The sequence below is a fragment of the Camelus ferus genome, chromosome 7 (assembly GCF_009834535.1).
Source record: "Camelus ferus isolate YT-003-E chromosome 7, BCGSAC_Cfer_1.0, whole genome shotgun sequence".
NCBI lineage: Eukaryota > Metazoa > Chordata > Mammalia > Artiodactyla > Camelidae > Camelus > Camelus ferus.
The window spans coordinates 4,071,581-4,090,024 of NC_045702.1; the positions used below are offsets into that span (position 1 = coordinate 4,071,581).

The 18,444-nt window shown below is 48.2% G+C and overlaps 1 protein-coding gene across 5 annotated transcripts in view; it reads right to left on the reverse strand.

The window, feature by feature from the left end:
• Positions 1-580: 580 nt before the first annotated feature.
• Positions 581-18,444, reverse strand: part of LOC116664774 — a 71,378-nt gene continuing 53,514 nt past the window's right edge. For 2 of the 5 annotated variants that reach the window (XR_004321196.1, XR_004321202.1), the window contains 4 exons: positions 13,912-14,046; positions 13,266-13,463; positions 11,431-11,554; positions 7,627-11,114 (listed from right to left, as the gene is read on the reverse strand). Coding sequence is in view for 1 of the 5 variants with exons in the window: in XM_032483049.1 (XP_032338940.1) it covers positions 1,978-2,040; positions 10,899-11,114; positions 11,431-11,554 (403 nt within the window). In the remaining 4 variants the exon portion in view is untranslated. Of the gene's footprint in view, positions 2,041-7,626; positions 11,115-11,430; positions 11,555-13,265; positions 13,464-13,911; positions 14,047-18,444 lie in introns of those variants that run through there. The other 3 variants (XM_032483049.1, XR_004321201.1, XR_004321203.1) reach the window with 3 other exon arrangements.

Genomic DNA, 18,444 nt, shown 5'->3' on the forward strand with positions numbered 1-18,444 from the left:
GATTTTCTAAAATGCCTTCACTAAATGACTCTATTATTCCAGGTTCTAGTAACCTTTTCATCCCCTTGTCCCTCTGACCTAAGGGTGGTAACAGCTCTGTCCATTGTGGCCCCTTTTACCCAGCCCAGACCCTTACAAATAGTCCCATTTATTATTTAGCCCCAATAGATTAAGTCGTCCTGAAATTACCCTAACCTAAGGATATACCTCCTTTTTGCTAAAATTCTACTGATGCAGCATCCCAGACCACCCCTCACCAAGGACTTTCAAGGAACTTCCAAACTGGTGGGAGTCGGCCAAGCCAGCCACCAAATCTCCTGCCCCCACCCGCAGCTGACCCTGAAGTCCCAGCCATGCTCTCTCACTCTGCAGGAGCAGCATGCCCTAATAATGTCCCAACGATTACACAGGCAAGTCCTTTTGTAGCAGGATTGATTGGAAGCCATTAATCCGATTTTATATAAGAGAATACCAATAACACAATCTAAAGCATTACTTTTAATTAACAAAAGCAATTAGCACCAATTTAAAAGCTCTCACATTTGTCAAAGAGTCATTTCACCTTAATCGCTAGGTGTGTTAAATAGGCAATTAAAAACAAATTAAAATGAAGTCCGCAGACAAAAGGGAGGCAGGGAAAGGCATCTGTGACAACGCACAGGCCGAAGTGTCCCTCTGCTTGGAGACACGAGCGCCGACAGCCCTGCCCGCGCACTGTGTCAGCGCCTGCTCCGCGCGCGTCGTAAGACAACACGGTGAGTGCACGTCGAGAGGCTGGGTTCAAAATGTGAAGTAAGCAAACCTGAATTTGGGCAGAGGAAGCTAATATTCTTGCTGGAATTGTCTGCAGTCCACAAATGAGTCCTCATGTCCCCATCGCTGAGTTCAACAAGGGACGTGGAAGCCATTCGTCCCCCCTGCTGCTTAGAGCGATGCCGCCTCGTAAGCCACGCCTTTTCGGTGCTCGAGCAGATGGCGCAGACGTGAAGTGGGGTAAATACACCCGGTAACAAAGCTCAGTAAAGGGGGTCGTAACCAGGCCGTGGTTAATGGAAGAGGGAGAATTTATGTCAGACCTTGAAATAAGAGTAAGGAAATATCCTGAACAAGAAGAAAGAAAAAGCAAGGGCATTCCGGGCGAGAAGAGGAGTGTAAATAAAGCCTCAGAAGTTGGAGTTGGGTGGTCGTACCTGCACCGCATGTATTTAGAAATGTTGTAAACTGTGTTGGTTTGAAGTATGTCTTTTGGAGTGAATTGTCCCCACAGGGAAGCAATTGAGAGTTTTCAATGGATTAAGTTATACAATATTCCTGGGGCACTTCTCCAGTGGATCCCCTGAAGGGCTAACTGTTCTCTGAGCAGCAATAAAAAAAATTCGCCTAGAAGCACCTAGCTGCCAGGGGACAAGCTTACCAGCGTTATCGTAAATGCGTAGGCCTCTGTAAGTTACTTCATCTCAGAGTAACTTGTCCAGGGGAGGTGAGAGAGTGACAAGTTGGCAAGTTAATGGAAGGCCATGAAAGTAGGAACAGAAAGTTCTCTACACGCCTCCCACAAATAAATTACACAGTCAGTATTATCGAGCTGCTATAAGCTCACTGACAGAAGGGCAAAGGTGGAGGCAGTAAACTCTGTTTCAGTGGTTGGTTTTAATGAAAGTGAGAAAATTCAAGACTTCATTATTTTGAAAGCACTAATATTTACAAAAAGTCTTGAGCTGATGTTAGCATCCCAGATGAAAAATTTCTACCCTCGGGGATGTCTGAATCTTTCAGGACCGTTGCAATTTAAAGCAAGTGTGAGGCAGATGTTTGGTGGAAGAATATCACCAATAAATAAATAAAATGACAGGGATCTTAAGATTTAAAGTACAGGATTCAAGAATTTCTAACTCTGAATAAAGGGACAAAGTCAGAGCATTTCCATATCACTTACCATCTTAAGACAAACTTAGTGACCCAGGAAAAATTGAAAAATCAAAAGGGTACAGGGAGGTGGCAGTCACACACATATCTCAAAAAAGCTGCCAAGCTCTGATCCTGGAAAAAAATGGGAAAAAAATATATACATATACATATACATATACAATTCCAAGCCCATAAGAATCTTCCAGAGGTTGGCAAGGGAGTTGGTAAATGATGGTACCTCCCCTGTGCACTGTTGGTGGGAAAGCATAATGGTGCCTCCACTGTGGAAGACAGTATGGAGGTTCCTCAAGAAATTAAAAATAGCACTACCATAGTGGAGGGTGGGGGTTATGGTTCAAGTGGTAGAGCCCATGCTTAGCATGCACGAGGTCCTGGGTTCAATCCCCAGCACCTCCATTAAATAAGTAGATAAGTAAACCTAATTACCTCCCCCCTGCAAAAAAGAACTACCATGTTTCCCAGAGATCCCACTTCTGGTTATATAGTCGGAAGAGTTGAAATCAGAATCTCAGGAGATCTCTGTACTCCGATGTTCACTGCAGCACTACTCACAATAGTCAAGACATAGAAACAACCTAATAGATAAATGGATTAAGAAGATATGGTACATACACACAATAGAATATTAGCCTTAGAAAAAGAAGGAAATCCTGCCATTTATGATCACATGGATAGAACTGGAGGGCGTGATGCTAAGTGAAGTCATTCAGCCGGAGAAGGAGGAATACTGCATGATTGTACTCATGTGAAGAATCTAAAACAGTCAAATTCATAGAAACGAAAAGTAGAATGGTGGTTACCCATCCTCCTTCCTCCCATCAAACATTCCTAATCTGATCCCCAAGGACTTCGGAAGCTGAAGCTAACCTGACAGCCTGCTAGCACTGCCACTAACCAGGCATACGTTTCACAGACAAGGGACCACGCACCTAGCCCCCTTACACCTTTCTTCCCACATCTCGCATCCAGCTTCAAGTGTAACACGCCGTAGCTTTAAAACTAACAGACTGCCCCATGACCACTGCTCCAGGTAACACATTCACCTTGACTCAGCGTGACCAAGACGGTACTTTTGGCAATCCAGGGAAAGGAAGCTGTTTCATAAAGGCTATGCTTCTAGCCAGAGTTCTCATCAGTCCTCTGAACAGTCACCAGCTCCGGCCATGCCCACAGCCAGATGTAAATGGCACTTGACCTTTATAGACCCTTTCCCAAATAAACTTGCCAGAAGACATGTTTCCACCTGAAGTTACTTTAAAATGCAGGCCCCGGGCTCCTGAGACTTGAGAACGCTAGGGCTCCCCCAGGCTGCTACAAGTACAGGGGGTCACTCACTGGTCTAGATCTTATCAGGCAGCCTCAGGCTACGGTGTGTCTGACACTCAGAAATCCAAGCCCTGTGCCCGAGATGGCTTGAAACGTTAGCCTCACGCAGCTCCTCGGATTCCCGCAGCCTTCCTCCGTCTCCGGGTCCCAGCAGCTTCTCTGTTTCAGTGGATGCCGTGGCCTGATGCCTCGGGGCCTGGCCAGGCTGTACCTCCTTCCCCTTCCTGCGCAATCCACTCCTCAGAGGGGCCAGGGCTGCGGTGGGAGCCCACGCACCTGCCTAGACCCCCGCAGGACACGCAGAGCTTCTGGCCCCCTCTCACATTCACCCCCGGATGAACCACCACGTAACCGGGGCAGGCGTGGAGGCTGGTGACAACCTGAACAGGAGGGCAGTAAGGTTCCACGAAGCCAATGCTGACCAGTGACAGAAAACTTACTCTCCCTTCCCTCAAATGTTCCAAAGCATGATTCTCTGAGCAGCCGGTCCAAGGTCATCCGTGCGGCCAAGCAGGTGCCCCAGCACAGTGACCTAGTGCCTTCTAGCAGCTCCGTGCGAAGCAGGGTCAGGAGCAGTACCGTGTGACCTGCTCACCCTCCCAGCCTCCCCTTCCCTGCCCTTTTCCATCTCTCTCTGCCCTGGGGTAGGACCTCCTGGAGCCCACCAGCAATTAAACCTCGCCTTGGGTCTGCCATCTTGGGAAAGGCTAAGGCACTTGGTTTTCCACTCTAATGGTTAAACGAAGTCCAGCATCATTGTCACCAGTCGCCTATGTGAAGGGCACTGACGTGCTAGTGGGATCAAGGGCGCGTTTGCACCAGACAGACCTCAGGTCAGATGCTGCCTCTGCTGCTACCCAGTTATGTGACCACAGACCAGTCACTTAGTCCCCCTGGATTTTATCACATAGGGACTTGATATATATCTTTCAAGGTAGACTGAAGTTGGCCCATTTGACAGATGGAATACTGAGGCAGAAGTTGAGTAACTTTCCTAATTCACACAGTGAGTGGCTGTGTTAGGAATCGCTCCCTCGTTACATCAGATGCCAGAGATTCCCACCTTTTGCTGTCTTTCTTTGTGTGCCTCGAGGGCCCCCCCATTCACAGATGTATGGTTTCCTGCCACATACCCCGGGCCCCATTTCTCTGCTCATATCTGGCTAACTGCCTGCTCTAACACTAGGAGACTTACACAGCAGGGAGAGAATCTGGGACTGAATTAGTGGTAAGTACCTGGAACACTGAGAGAAGATGAGGAGGAGAAAAAGAAGAAGGGAGGGAGGGCGGGAGGAAAGAAGCCATACTATGCCACAAAGCCCAGCTCTGAATAGGCTTTCCAGTCATGGTAACGTAAGCGCCAGCATGTGACCTGCTGAAATTGTGCTAACAGCATATTGGGAAAACAGGGACACAGCGATGTGTGCACCTGTTGTAGGGTAGCTGGGAAATGAGGTGCAAAGCAGCCAACCCTCAGCTTTCTTAGAGAGAAGCAACACCTAACATCTGAAACCGAAACATTTAGAAACTAGAAATATGAGCATGCTATTGAGAGTTGTGGATGTAAATACCGATGGAACAAGCTAGAAGGGTTCAACGGGACTGCCTCTGGGGAGCAGGATATTTGAGAATGGAGCAGGGGAAATATTTCTTTCATCACATGCCTTGTAAATAATTTGACCCTTTGTAATGCATGTGTGCAAATCTTTGTTGAAAAATAAAACTACCTTTTAAGTCTAATAGACAATGCAAATGATACAGTCAGGAGTCATATTTTTAAAATCTTCCTTTAAAAAAATTCCCCGCCAGGTACAGGGGGTGTCCTCAGCCTCAGTGGCAATACGGGAGCATGGTGACAGGCCTGCCACCCTGCTGAGAGCCCTGGGTGTCCTTGGATGACAAAACAACGTGGTTCCTACACATATGCCCCTCCACCCACCCCGTCCCCATCCCTGGTGACCACATACTCAGAAGGCTGGGAACCTCATCTGAGTTCATTGTTCCTTGAAAGGCAAAGACGCTGCTGGAAGAAACAGCCCTGGATCCAGCAGGCGAGGTGCATCTGGGCTCCTTCCAGCCACACTCCCTTGACCTGTCACCCTCTTGTTTGGAAATGGATTCAGTGACAACAGAAGGACAGTCGTTATTAATTCACTTAGACCAGGGGAGGCGTCACCTCCTCCTCCTGGCTGGATCCCGAGGCAGAGACCGTGCCCAGGGCACAAAGCCAAGATTAAACTCAAACCTCACTGCACAACTGAATTCTTTTTCTGAAAACAACCGTCTTCCGTGCAGGTGGACGTACACGCCCCTGGAGCACCTAGCTCCCGGTGACTCCGATGCTGGGGTTTTAACCGCCACATGCAGGCAGGGCGCTGAGTAGCACCAGCCTCGCCAGCTCGCCCACGGTGGGCCCCCACCGGCCAGGCTCAGCTCAGTTCAATAAACTGAGTCCCCACCGTGCACTTGGCACTGGGCACAGGCTTCCCCTCGCGGTTCAGTGTCCCCACCGCCACTTCTCTAATACGCAGGTGGAGACTCGGAGACTCTGCCTCCCCCGGGAGCAGCTGCTAAGGGCCCCTCTGCGCCCCCAGCCCATGCAGCTTCCCCAGGTCCTCACTGAGCGGCTGCACATTCACAGCATCAAAGACTGAAAAGCAGGGGTCGGAGAGCGCGGACATTAAGGCAGAGTTTGCCCTTAACTGCTTTGAATTATTGATCAAACACTCGGCAAGAAATACAACTTCAAAAGCTCCCAACTACATACAATGACTCAAACCATTAACAACATGTTGCCGAGTGGAAAGCTTTTGAGCATCTGCTTTAAGGAAAAGAATTCTAATTAGCGAACTGCTTCCAGTCAAAAGCTGCAGCTAGAATGCAGTATCTCTCAAGTCAGATGCGCGTTCCCCCAAGGGGTGATGGGTGCTAGTGATTTGCTTAGATTTAAAGACAGGCCTTCTCACCTACAGCTGATGTGGGGCTGCCTTAGTGGGCACTGAAGTTTCGCCTGCCAGTGTCCATATCCCCTTTTTCTGATAAACAAAGAGTTGATGCCCTTGGACCCCACATTTCCCCCATTCTCTGTCCTTTGTTTGGGTGGGGCTGTCTCCACCTTCTGCTCGAGGGGGGACATGTGACCCAGGCCTGGCCAAACCAACTCTTAGCTCCCTAGGCTGGATGACACAGGACCCAGCAGTTCCAGTTTAGGGACGTAATGTTGGTGACTTCACTGACAAGATCCTCTTTCTGCTGGAATTTAACAATGAGAGGGCTACCAGTAAGCCTGGACCTGCCACATTTGCTAGGTGGAACAGCTAAAACCTAAAAAAAATTAAACAAAAAAAAACAGAGTCTTCAAAGGGAAGGGAAACACCTTGACTGGATTAATTATGTGAGCTTCTGGATCCAGCCATGCCTGAATCTATCCTTGGAAGCATCCGTTCGGTCACCCAGTAAATTGCCTTTCTTAATTAAGGCAATTAACTTTGGAGTCACTTGTGAACAAAAGTGTCCCAGCCAATAATGCTTCTTCCCTTTCCGAAGAAAGTCAACCTTTTGACCGTGGTAAAGTGGAGTTTGCAGGTCACTCTGTGCAAACTGAAACCAACACCGCATAAGTAAGGACTAAATTGAATGTCTGATTAGGCGTCTTCCTAGGCAATGGATAGTCTTTGTATCTTGCAGACAGTTCAACCAAGGCTGGTAAAATGTCTGCAGAGACGTCCTGTCCAGGGACACAGAGCCAGTTAATATCTGAGTGAACAAAAAAAACGTGCTCGGCTGATCACCGAGAGTGGTGTTTCATGGTGGGGGTTCAATTCCCGGTACCTCCTCTAAAAATAAATAAATAAACTTAATTACTTCTCCCCCAAATTTGTTTAAATAAATAAAATAAAATAAAATAAAATAAAATAAAATAAAATAAATAAAATAAAATAAAATAAAAATTGGTGTTTCATGGCCAAGACACAAAGGAACACGGTGTAGGACAGCATACTGTCCCCTCCTGAGCTGTACAGTCATTTTGAAACTTGGGCTGGGCATCCTGCCTCACGGACACCTGGTGATACAGACTCAGCAGCAGATGCTAGTGGCGTACACCTGAGTCTGTTTCCAGAATCATCTTCTCTACTAAGTATCTGGAAGAAGGGCTAAATTAGGGGTTGGGGATTAACAGATACACACTTCTATATATAAAATAGACAAACAACAAGGCCCTACTGTAGAGCACAGAGAAGTATATTCAATATCTTGTAATGAGATATAATAGACAAGAATCCATATATATATATGTATGTATGTATTTGTATAACTGAACCACTCTGCTGTATACTTAAAACTAACACTGTAAATCAACAACACTTCAATAAAAAAATAGAATTTTAAAAAGTCCGTCATAGAAGAATATATATTATATGATTCTATTCATATGAAATATTCAGAACAGAGAACGCTAGAGAGACAGACTAGTGGGTTCTTAGCATCTGAGGGGAAGGGCTCAGGAGATGGGCAATAAAGGGTACAAGGTTTCTTTCTGAGATGATGAAATGTCCTAAAATTGACTGTGGTGATAGTTGCACATATCCCCCAAGACACTAAAAATCACGGAATTGCACAATTTAGATGGGTAAATTATACAATATGTGAATTATATCTCAATAAAGCAAGTCACAGGACGAAGAAGGAAGAGGAGGAGGAGGAAACACCTGCAGCTCAATAATCAGGTACCAAGCCAGAGGCCGTCCCCGGGACCACCCGGTGAAGACACCATAGTCAGCATGGCAGCTGTGACAGGGCCACCACCCAGGTGAGCTAGTGGTTATCTGTCTACTGTCACCTGCCATGATGCCCCCTGTGCTCACAGGAACCTGACAGGTGAATTAATTGGCATATGATTGAGACCACCATCCAGCCTTCTCCCTCACTATATAATTACTCCAAAAGTGAGTGGGTTTTAAAAGTTCCCTCCTTATCCCTTCTACCATAAAGACCCTCCCTCACAGATCAGGGAACTAATCGTAGAGTTCTGTCCTCTGCTGAGTGTGTCTGTCCCATCTATAGACTCAGAAATGATGCAATCCAGGTGTCAGATGATCACTGGGGTTTGCATCACACACCATCATCAGCGATTTCATTTCTGTTGTCTTCACAACATATTTTATTCTTCTTAGCAAACCTCAACCAGCAGGGATCTAGGGAGTGATGGCCAAGGTGGCAGGCAGCGTGTAGAACAGAGAATGTCATGGTTGCTGGCGTCACCACCAACAGTGAGAACCTGCAGGACACTCCTGTTTGATTCAGTTCAGTTCCGTCACTAGGTAGGGATCAATGCATCGGACAAACAGTGCCAGGACAGTATTCAAATTGGTTTTTTAATTCCACCCATCTAAACAGCAACAACCACCAAAATGCCACCACATCCTGTCAACAGGGTCTATTTTAAGATTCCAGGTTTTTTTTAAATCTCTGGATTAAACTTACACTCACATTAAGTACATATTACTGATAACGGTAGAAAAGTATTTTATTCCTTCTGGGGATGCTTGTGTCTGAGAAGAGGAAATTCCTAGTTCAACTGCAGTAACTTTCCTTAAGGGCCTTGTTGGCCAATGAAGGATTTCAAGCAATACTTAAGGTAAGCTTGAACTTTATATTCAATCGTACAGACTTCTACCTCCTCTACACCACGATGTCTGTGGAATTTGGGACTTTAGGCAAAGCACCACGGACAGCACCCGCTGGGCGAGCCCCAGGAAGAAGACACTGGGCAGAACGTGGACATTCAAAGTGATGGCTAGAGGTTTACAGGAGGTGGTCCACTCCCCTTGACAATGACAGTAATTGAAAGAATCTAACAGGCCACTCTGTCCCCAGGCGCCTTGTTTCTGAGGTAAAGAACGCAGCGCAAAATGTACTTCCTGGGTGAAATTCATGGTCTCAATCTTAAATTTCCATCTGTGTCTAGGACATGATTGCCCCCAACAAATCCTAACTACATCTCTTCCCTTCACATGTCTTGTTTTAGGTTCCTGTACTACAAAGCCAAATAATTTGTATTTACTGTTAAAAGCTAAATATGTGTTTCCATCTTCCAGGGAAGAGAGAGCACAGATCACCTGTTCTCAGCTGATACGAGATGCAGTGATGAGCTGTGAGCTCTCGGAGCACCTCTGGTTTTCTTGTAAAGTCCAGTTTTGTATCTGAGAGAGGAATGGCCTCAACGGTGCCTCCTCCCAGACTACCCGCATCCTTGATGCGATGTGTGACAGGGCGCTGATCCACACTTCATCCGCTGGGCGATGGCTACACGAGGAGGGATTGACACACAAGGCCACATGGCACAGGGAGCATTCTCAGTGTGACTGAATTTTGGATTAAAACACATTCAAGGGATTTAAGATTAAACAGTCATTCCAAATTGAAAGGGTTCCTGATGTGGAACCGGAAGTAAACGCTACCAGAATTGGACAGAGCTGTCCTTCGTGTTGTGTTTCATAAGAATAAAACAAAAGAAAACCAAGTGTGAAGCCCCTTTTTAAATATGCTTTGGACAGAGGTGAGTATCCTTGGAAATGGTTCCAAATGGGGATTTGCTCTAAGCCTGGAGTCGGAGTGAGGGAGGAGCAGGCCGCTTGCGGGGCAGAGAGGGGCCACGGGGCTGCGGGTTTGGTTTCCCTTTCCCTCGTGGACCGCTGGCCACAGGGCTTATGCCAAGGGAGGAGCTACCCTTCCAGCCGCACAGGCTGTGTTAGCATCCGGGACATTGTGCTTCCGTGGGAGTCAGAGAGGCTCCTCCTGTGTCTTTCCTGTCGTCACCAGAGGCGTGTCCGTCTGCATGACTCTGCCACCGGGCCACACGCTCTGGGGCTGAAACCATCACGCGGATCGATTTGCCTCCCACTTCCGCCCAGGTTGGGGGAAGGCGGAACCCGCCACGGCAACAGATTGCCAAAAGCAACACCAACAGTCTCATAGCATCACCCGCCTTGCAGGACACCTGCCCTTCAACATCCTCACCTGTTGTTTCAGAAGCATTTAAGAAAATAATAAAATTGCTTGTGGCATTTTTCAAGACCACTAACGCCTCTGTCTACACCTGGACTCTGTGATGGAAAAAAATGAAATACCATATGCCCTCCCCATTTTGAGGAGCAGTGACAAGAAAATCTAATTTTATCTTTCCAGAGACATCCCCCTGCTGCCACTTTGACCTGAATTATCTACTGGAGAAAGTCTTCGGGCTGGAAAGAATGGCTGCTTGCGGCTTTGAACTCGTTCAATCCGCTTTTTATTCTATAAATGAATCTATTCAATTGAGGCTAAAGGAGAGGCAAAGGGATTATTTTTAATTAACCAGGCAGTTGGCTAGTTTTCAAATACTCGTTAGACCTTCCCAACCTTTCACGGTTTATAAACATCCCAACTTCAATTGCATTAATTTTGCAAGATGACACCTAAATCTATTTCTCTATCCCTCTGTCTACCTGTGCACACACACACCTATTTTCCAGAATTAAACTTAGTTTTGAATTAGAGGTATTAATGTTGCTTCAGAAATCACTGGTGGGATTGTAAAAATCAGGACCATTAATATTTTAAACTAGTATTTAGAAGATTTCCAACAACATCATGAAACATACAATTATTTCTCCTTTTTTCTGAATCCAGAGCGTTTTGACTATCTTTTCCTGTTGTTCTGAGGGAGGGCGTCTGGGACTGGGAGAGATCTTGTGCTTTCCTGTGGCTGATGGTTTATGTGACGTCCAGTTCTCTGCCAGGCTCTTAGAGGCGAATGGGTGCTGTACGCCGTCCTTTGTTTTTCTACCCTGTGTGTGGCACGGAGATGTTTTGGGGTCCTGGGGGCATGGAGCACAAAAATACACTGATCTGTAACAAGGGTGATGAACATTAGAATACTTTGGGCTGCAAATGGGGCAAAACGGAACCAATCTGAAGGAACAGTAAGGAAATTATTCGGCTTTAGAACTGAATGTCTGGAGGTCAGGTCGATCTTAACCATTGGCCAATTGCAATTCAATGACATCATCAGAAATACAGGTTCTTTGTTGGGGAGGGTAGAGCTCAGCGGTAGAGCATGTGCTTTGTACGCACGAGGCCCTGGGCTCTATCCCCAGTGCCTCCATTTAAAAATAAAGAAATACAGGGTCTCACCTGTTCACAAGGGAGATGCTGCCTCGGCTGTGCGCCAGCGGGACCTGCTGACCACGTCTGCAGGACGCCGATGCCGACAGCTTCTTTTCCCAAACGAGGGAGGAAATTCCTTCTCCAGAAGGTTCTAGAAAAACGCATGTCCTCTCGGTCAGAATGATATCACAGGCCTTCCTCAGCCAATCATGGGGTGAGGAGGAGACCCCGAGAGTGGGGTCTTCTTTCCCCATGGCCCTTGGACTGTGAGATGAAGGGATAAAAACACTTGCACGAAAACGGAGTTCCCTTGAGGAGAGGGAACGGGAGAACCTCTGCCAGGGCCCAGCCAGCAGCCCCACTCCAGAGCTCTACCTTGGAGCTCAAGGCGCTCTTCCAGAGCTCTGCAAACCAATGGTTAGATCACACCTCAGCCAAACGGAAGCGGCCCAGGAGGGAAACGAGTGAACAGGCTGGCGTCCTGCCAGAGCACTGGCAGGGACTGTGGCCAGCTGGGGCGAGCAGGCCTTTCCAGGCCTCCCTGTCCGATTAAACACAGACGTCCCCTGCAGTCACTCTGACCTGTGCTATCTACTGGAGGAACAGTCCGTGGACCGGAAAAAGTAGCTACATGCAATCTGCGTTCAGGCTTCCCCTCCCCCATGCCCATGATCTGTCACCTCCCCCTCCTCATCCAAACCGACACTGCCCCTGAACACCCGGCTCCCCCTCATCCTGTCCTCTCGCCGCCCTCTCCTCTGGGGTGTGGTGCAGACCCACACTCCCCCTACCACGACATCCGGGGCAGGCGGGATTACCTGTTGGCAGGCCACTGCACCTGAGCACAGAAACTGCAAATCACACTTTGCTGAGTTTGTTCCCATTGCTGAGGGCCCTGCCCCAGCTCATATTCAACTTCTTGAACTCAACGCCTTGAATATAGTTGAATGAGCTGGACAGGCCTTACCCGTATTTGCCACTTACGAGATCTGTCACCTGAGCAGGGCGCATCAATTCATTTCACAGATGGAAACCCCAGGCTCGAAGCTGAGTACCCGCCTCCAGGCGTTTTTGTGAAGACGACACGTGGACTTATGTAAACCACCACTCCCGGCCCTCCGTGCAGGGAAGTATCACCCCCCACACCCCCCCCCCAGGGTTCAGCACGTGGATGGACGAAGGTAAAGCAAAAGTCTGGAGCCGTTCCGTTACTTTCTAAAGGGGTCTCCCCAAGACTCCAGACCCCAGCTGCTTTGTTTCTCTTGGAAAGAGAAGCTTTCCATAAACATTCGCTGCATGGACCCTCCTCAACCCGCCTCTTTGAATCACACTTCTACGGCTGCTCCTGCAAGGCTGGGTCTGGCCTGCAAGGCTCCTCCAAGCATTGGAGCAGGCAGGTAGCCAGATGTGAGCAGAGAAAGCGGGGCACAGGCAAAACGGCAGGGAAAAACACAGCTTGTGAACAACAGGGGTCCCTGAGCAGAAAGAGAAAAAAGCAGGAACCTCAGGGCTGATAAGAAATCACACATTTGGGGGTGACAAGTGTCCTGGAGGCAGGCAGAGAAAGGTGGGAAAAGGCAGGAATTTCCAGTGTCCGGATGTAACCTTTTGCTCATTATGCCTTCATGACAATAAAATCAGCCTTGCAGATTAGAAGTACCCATCATGCACTGAGACCATGATGCTCCGATCCAGACTAAATAAGGACAAAAATCCATCCTCCGCCCAGGAAGGTGGAGCTGGGATGGAGATCAGGAAATACTTATGGCCCCAAACCCTTCCCTCCCCAATGAATATTCTGTCCACTCAGTTTTACACCCCGTGTAACCAACTTGCCAAAGAAACTCAGTGCAGCTGCTCACCTGAGTCTGCCCACTCTCCCCGTGAAATGGTCTTATCCATCCCTTAATAAATCTTCACTTTATTTTCTTAACCTCCGGGTCTTGTCTCTGAATTCCTCCCTTGAAGCAAGAACCTAATCGCCGGCAGCACAAGCAGGTGGTTTGATTTGTTATGATCAGATTCCTCATTGAACTTTCCTCGGGGCTCCATGGTTTTACCTGGACTCAGATATTCAGAAAAGTCCCAGGTCTCTGTCACTGTCTTCCAACATTTTTATTCCTTCCCATCAAATGTCAGCATCATGCTCTAATGGTAACTGACATTCAAATACACATTCTCGTCCCTCAGGTCAATGGTTGTCTCATGGCCTTGGGGCTAAGCGAGGCAGGTGAGGGAGGAGAGAAGGTGAGATGTCCCATCACGGGGATGAAGGCAATCAGGCTGAGTGGTATCACGGAAGGGCCTCAGAAGGCCGCCTCCCAAGGGCTGGGTCACACGCCACACTGTCTGGGGAACCGTCCTCAGCTCCTCCCAGCTCCAGGACAGGGCAGATTCCCCCAGGTACCCTCTTCTCCACCTGACCACCCTACCTAACATGTCACCCCTCTCATCTCCACCATGCTTCCTACTCTGTTCCCTGAGTTGGTTTTTGTCCATCACACTTACCACTAGCTGAAAACCGTAGCATCTCCTTTGCTGTTCACTGTCTATACCACGAAGGCAGGTCTTGTGTCTGTTTTGACGCTGCTGTGTTCACTCTGCCCAAAACGGTGGCCCGCACCCTAGCAGGTATGCAGATATCTGCGTAAATGAACAAATGAATAGCATTTCCCCTCTGGTGTCCTCAATCCAGCCGGATTACAGGGCAGATGGTAATGTACCCCTTTTATACACAAGGACCCTGGGCTGAAGGAGGATGGACGACTTGCCTTTAAATCTGAGCAGTGAATAACTGATGGAGTCAGCTCTCAAATCTAGGCCCGTGAATTTGCACCACAATTTTTTTTTCCATTTTATCCCCTCATCGACAAATACATAAACTCTCACTTCGCTGTTTCTTGCTTTAACTTCCTTTTATAAATCAGGAGTAAATGTTCTGTGCAAAGCTCTGAATCCCTTTGGTTTTAGCCCGAATGAAAGGCTTTCGAGTTCACTGTGCTCTGTCACCTGACCACACACCTTTGTCACCCTCCACGAGGTGCCACATGGTCGACTGGCAGCTGTTACACTCGGTGGGGGCGAGAGGTCCGACCCATCTGGGGAGAAGAGCTGCTCTCCAGCCTTCACTTTAAATGTTGAAATAGGAGAAGAGTTGGTGACAGTTGAACATAAAACATGATCTTTTAATGAAAATCGGAAATTTGGCCCTTATTTTTTTCTTCCTCCAGTTCTTTAGGTAGGACTTTATTTCAAGAAAAAAAAAAATCTAAGCATGAAATTCTTTCATACAATCAGGGCCTCAGTGTCTTGTCCCACTTGGCAGACAGGCCAGGACGCAGTGAGTCACAGAGGAGCAATGAGATGTGAGCTGTCTTGCTGCCTCTCACAGACTTGGAAAAGTGAATGTGTGGTTGTAAAGCAAAATTAAAATGTCAGATTTGAATCACTCCACACAGCTACAGAAAGAAAGCAAATTAGCAATTAACGAGCTCCCGGCTCTCCTCTAGATGACAGCCTACGTTGGAGGCGTGCTTTCTGGTTTCACATCGTGATCCCGGCGTTGGTACCACAACCTTCTGAGGATGGAATGGCTGCGGTCTGAGGTCTGAAATTCAGGCTCAGTATTATATGCTGCTTTGACATCGGGTAAAATTGGGAGACCTGGAATGGTCTAGATCTGAGTCCCCCAGCCTGCTCTGCTCCCGCAGGTGAGATCCTCCAGGCAAAACCCTCCATCACAGGGACCAAGCACAGTGCCTGCTTGCCTGTGAGTAGTGGGTTCTGGTTCCCTACTGGCCTGTGGAATTATTCACACAGACCAATCTCATCGTTTTGTGGGAACCAAGGTCACCCACTCTCTTGTCACTACAAAGCTTGCCTCCCGTGGCCCCTGCGTATTCACTCTGTTCCCAAGTGCCCCTCCTCCCAGACCCTGAACGGTGTGTGCTGTCCCCTGCCCCAGCAGGGAGTCTCTGGGACTAGGAAACTGCTGGTGACCTCGTGTGTCTGGTGCCCCATTGGTCAGTCTCTTCTTGGTCATCACATCCCAGGTACCGTCGAGCATTCATCACGTCCCCTACTTCTCTTCTCTGAGCCCTTCTTTTTCTCCCTGTTCCATTATGTATGGTTTTCTTTTCTTGCACAATCATAATTACATTAAATTTGCCAGCCACCGTGCTTGGATTGCCATGACTGCTCACACACGTACTTTGTATAATCTCCCTTCTGGAGGGAATTAAAGGTGGCTCCCCGGTGAGCCGCCTAACTGGTGTTTTTTTCTCCGGCAGGGAGGGTAAGAACAGAAATCCTCAACCAGAGCCTTGAGTCCAGCCCCTGACTCCTGCTGACTATCTACATCATCTTGGTCAAATTGTTCAGCCTTCCTGGGTCTCCATTTTCCCATATTAAAATGATGATAATAACACCAGCTGCACAGAATTATAGTTTTATTTTAAAAGGCTTAGCATGGGACTTGGCCCAGAGCTTCCATTCAAGTGCTGCTGCTAGAATGTTTGGACTGGACAACCCCATCGCCTTGGCTTCGTGGTCCTTCCCCAAAACCTGCGTTCCAGTTCCCACTGGTAAGAACCTGGGGGCGGAGGCTCACTGCACATCCACGGCTCTTCGCCTCCAGTGTCCTCTCTGGAGATTGAGAGAGGATGTCATCCATGGCTTTTAAACCGAGATGAACATAAGAATCATCCATCAGGCTTCAAGGACATACCGAGGCTGGACATCGCTCCTGACTTAGAATCACTCAGTCTCTAAGGATGGCCACGTGCGGCCAGGACGAACACCAGGACTGGTCCAGTTTCATTTCAGTGCCAACCTCCATGAGCCTGTTACCCTCTGTTCTCTCTGTTTCCTCCTGATTGTCTGAAATCCAGGCACTTCATACTCGATATGAAAGCCAGTGGCCACATACACAACAATAATTCAGGGCTTCCTAGTGAGCTTGTACGTAATTCTTAAGAATATTCCGAGGACTAGGAGTGAAACACTTGGACTGGAGAGAGTGGGTTTTTAAGTCAACTGCGAGCGGCGGGGCAGAAACAGGATTGCAACAACAGAAAAACCCCAAATTCCCAGACTCCTGGTCCAGGGCTCCAGAGAGGAAACTTACAGAAGCAAGTGCTTATTTATGAAGGAGCTGTCTGTAATCACTGAATAACACTTCTCATGCAAAAAGATTCTGAAAAGATAGCCAAGCTGTTGGTGGTCTCTCTACGTAGGACGGATTTAGCTAACTATAAGTCCCCGAGACATGACCAGACAGCATCAGTAAACTTGAATGATGGCCCAGCACGAATATAGCCAAGAAGAATTAAACCGACACGCCCTGCAGTGATCGGTGTGCTGTGCATCACGGCCTCGTCAGCGCTGCAGACATTCCTCGGCTGAAAAGATTGGACATTTGGGAAGACTAAATACATTCAGTCGGACACGATCTGACAGGATCTGCTAAGATGGATCGACCTCCCCACCCTGGGGGAATAAAAGGAAAACGTGTGTTAGGAAAGCAGAGGGTGGGCAAAGCTGCTCTCCCCAGACTCTGGAAGTCAGAGAATGATTAACTTCACAAATAGAGCTGAGAGGCAAAGACCCAGAGCGATTTCCTGACCAGAGCTGGTCTAGGGCAGCGTTCCCCACTGCGGCTTGCGGACCACGCCAGTCTGCAGACCGTTCCGGGTCACGGAGAGATGAGCTGGTGCCAGAGCGCATAAGTCAGCTATCACTAAGCGCACTGTTCGGTTCAGCTAACTTTTTTTATTTTCGTGGTGAGACTGTCGATGAAGGAAGCACCGTGTGGCTGCATCCTTTGGTGCAAGGTCTAATCGTCAAGGACGGAGGGTCCCTGCAGACCAGACACCAGGAGCAGCACCACCTAGCGTCGCCGCTGGCTCTGACCCGTTCACTCCCCTCGTGGTGGGGGCTGTGATGTGCTGCCCAGCGCCCCTCCCAGGACAGAGCACTCACTCCTCCTGCTGGCTGGAGCGTGGGCCGCTCGCCTCACAGCCAAGTCCACCCCAGGAATGGGCTAGGCCAGGATTTCCCTCCTCTGCTCTGTCAAAGTCCACCATCTGCTCCCTTTCCTGCCCCAAGGCTCAAACCCTTCAGAAAACAGCCCCTCCCCCTCCCCATCCGTGTGTGTGTGTGTGTGTGTGTCTGTGTGTGTCTGTGTGTGTCTGTGTGTGTGTGTTTAGAGGATGCAGAGGTGGGACTTTTAAGATCTCTAGACCCAGTTCCTGGGGACACCCAGAAACTAAAATCTGCTGCCACCTTTCAGTGAAACAGAAAAAGGACATTTTTTTAATATAGAAAATGTATCTCCTGTTAAGATTTTGAAGGAAAGAAAACTTCTGTACCTAAAACAACAAATTACTTTGTATCGAGGTTTGGGTCACTGTGCCTGACTCGAATGACGATGTCGGTGCTGGGAAAGAGTTTTAATATTCATAAAGAAATAGTCAATCTAACCAAATACCTAGTAGAATTCCTCGCTGAACGTTTTTGAGGAAAGCATGCAACTAAAAAGATGAACCAATGCAAGTGTCTTAAAGAGCAAGAAAGAACGGAAGTTTCTAACAATCCGTCTGAGTGCGCGCAGAGCCAGCTCGGGGCCACGGCCTGGGGGTGGGGGAGCGGGCGCAAACACAGTGAGCGTGTCGTCGCCTCCACATGCGTCTCTCACCCCCAGAGCCCATCCTGGGCCGGGACCTTCCTCCCCAAGTCCGATCACCGCGGTGTAACTTCCCCAGGTAAGGACCCCAACCGTTGTCCTCAGGGCTCTGGGCTTGTGTGTTTCCAGAGTGGAGTCGGAGGGAGGCATCCCTGTGTCATGTTTCTTTAATTGAAGTCTAGTCAGTTGACAATGTTGTGTCAGTTTCTGGTGTGCAGCATGATAATTCGGTCATCCATATACACACATACATTCATACTCTTTTTCATTATAGGTTACTACAAGATATTGAATATAGCTCCCTGTGCGATACAGTGCAGTACAGTTGTTTATCTATTTTATGTATATTTGTATCTGCA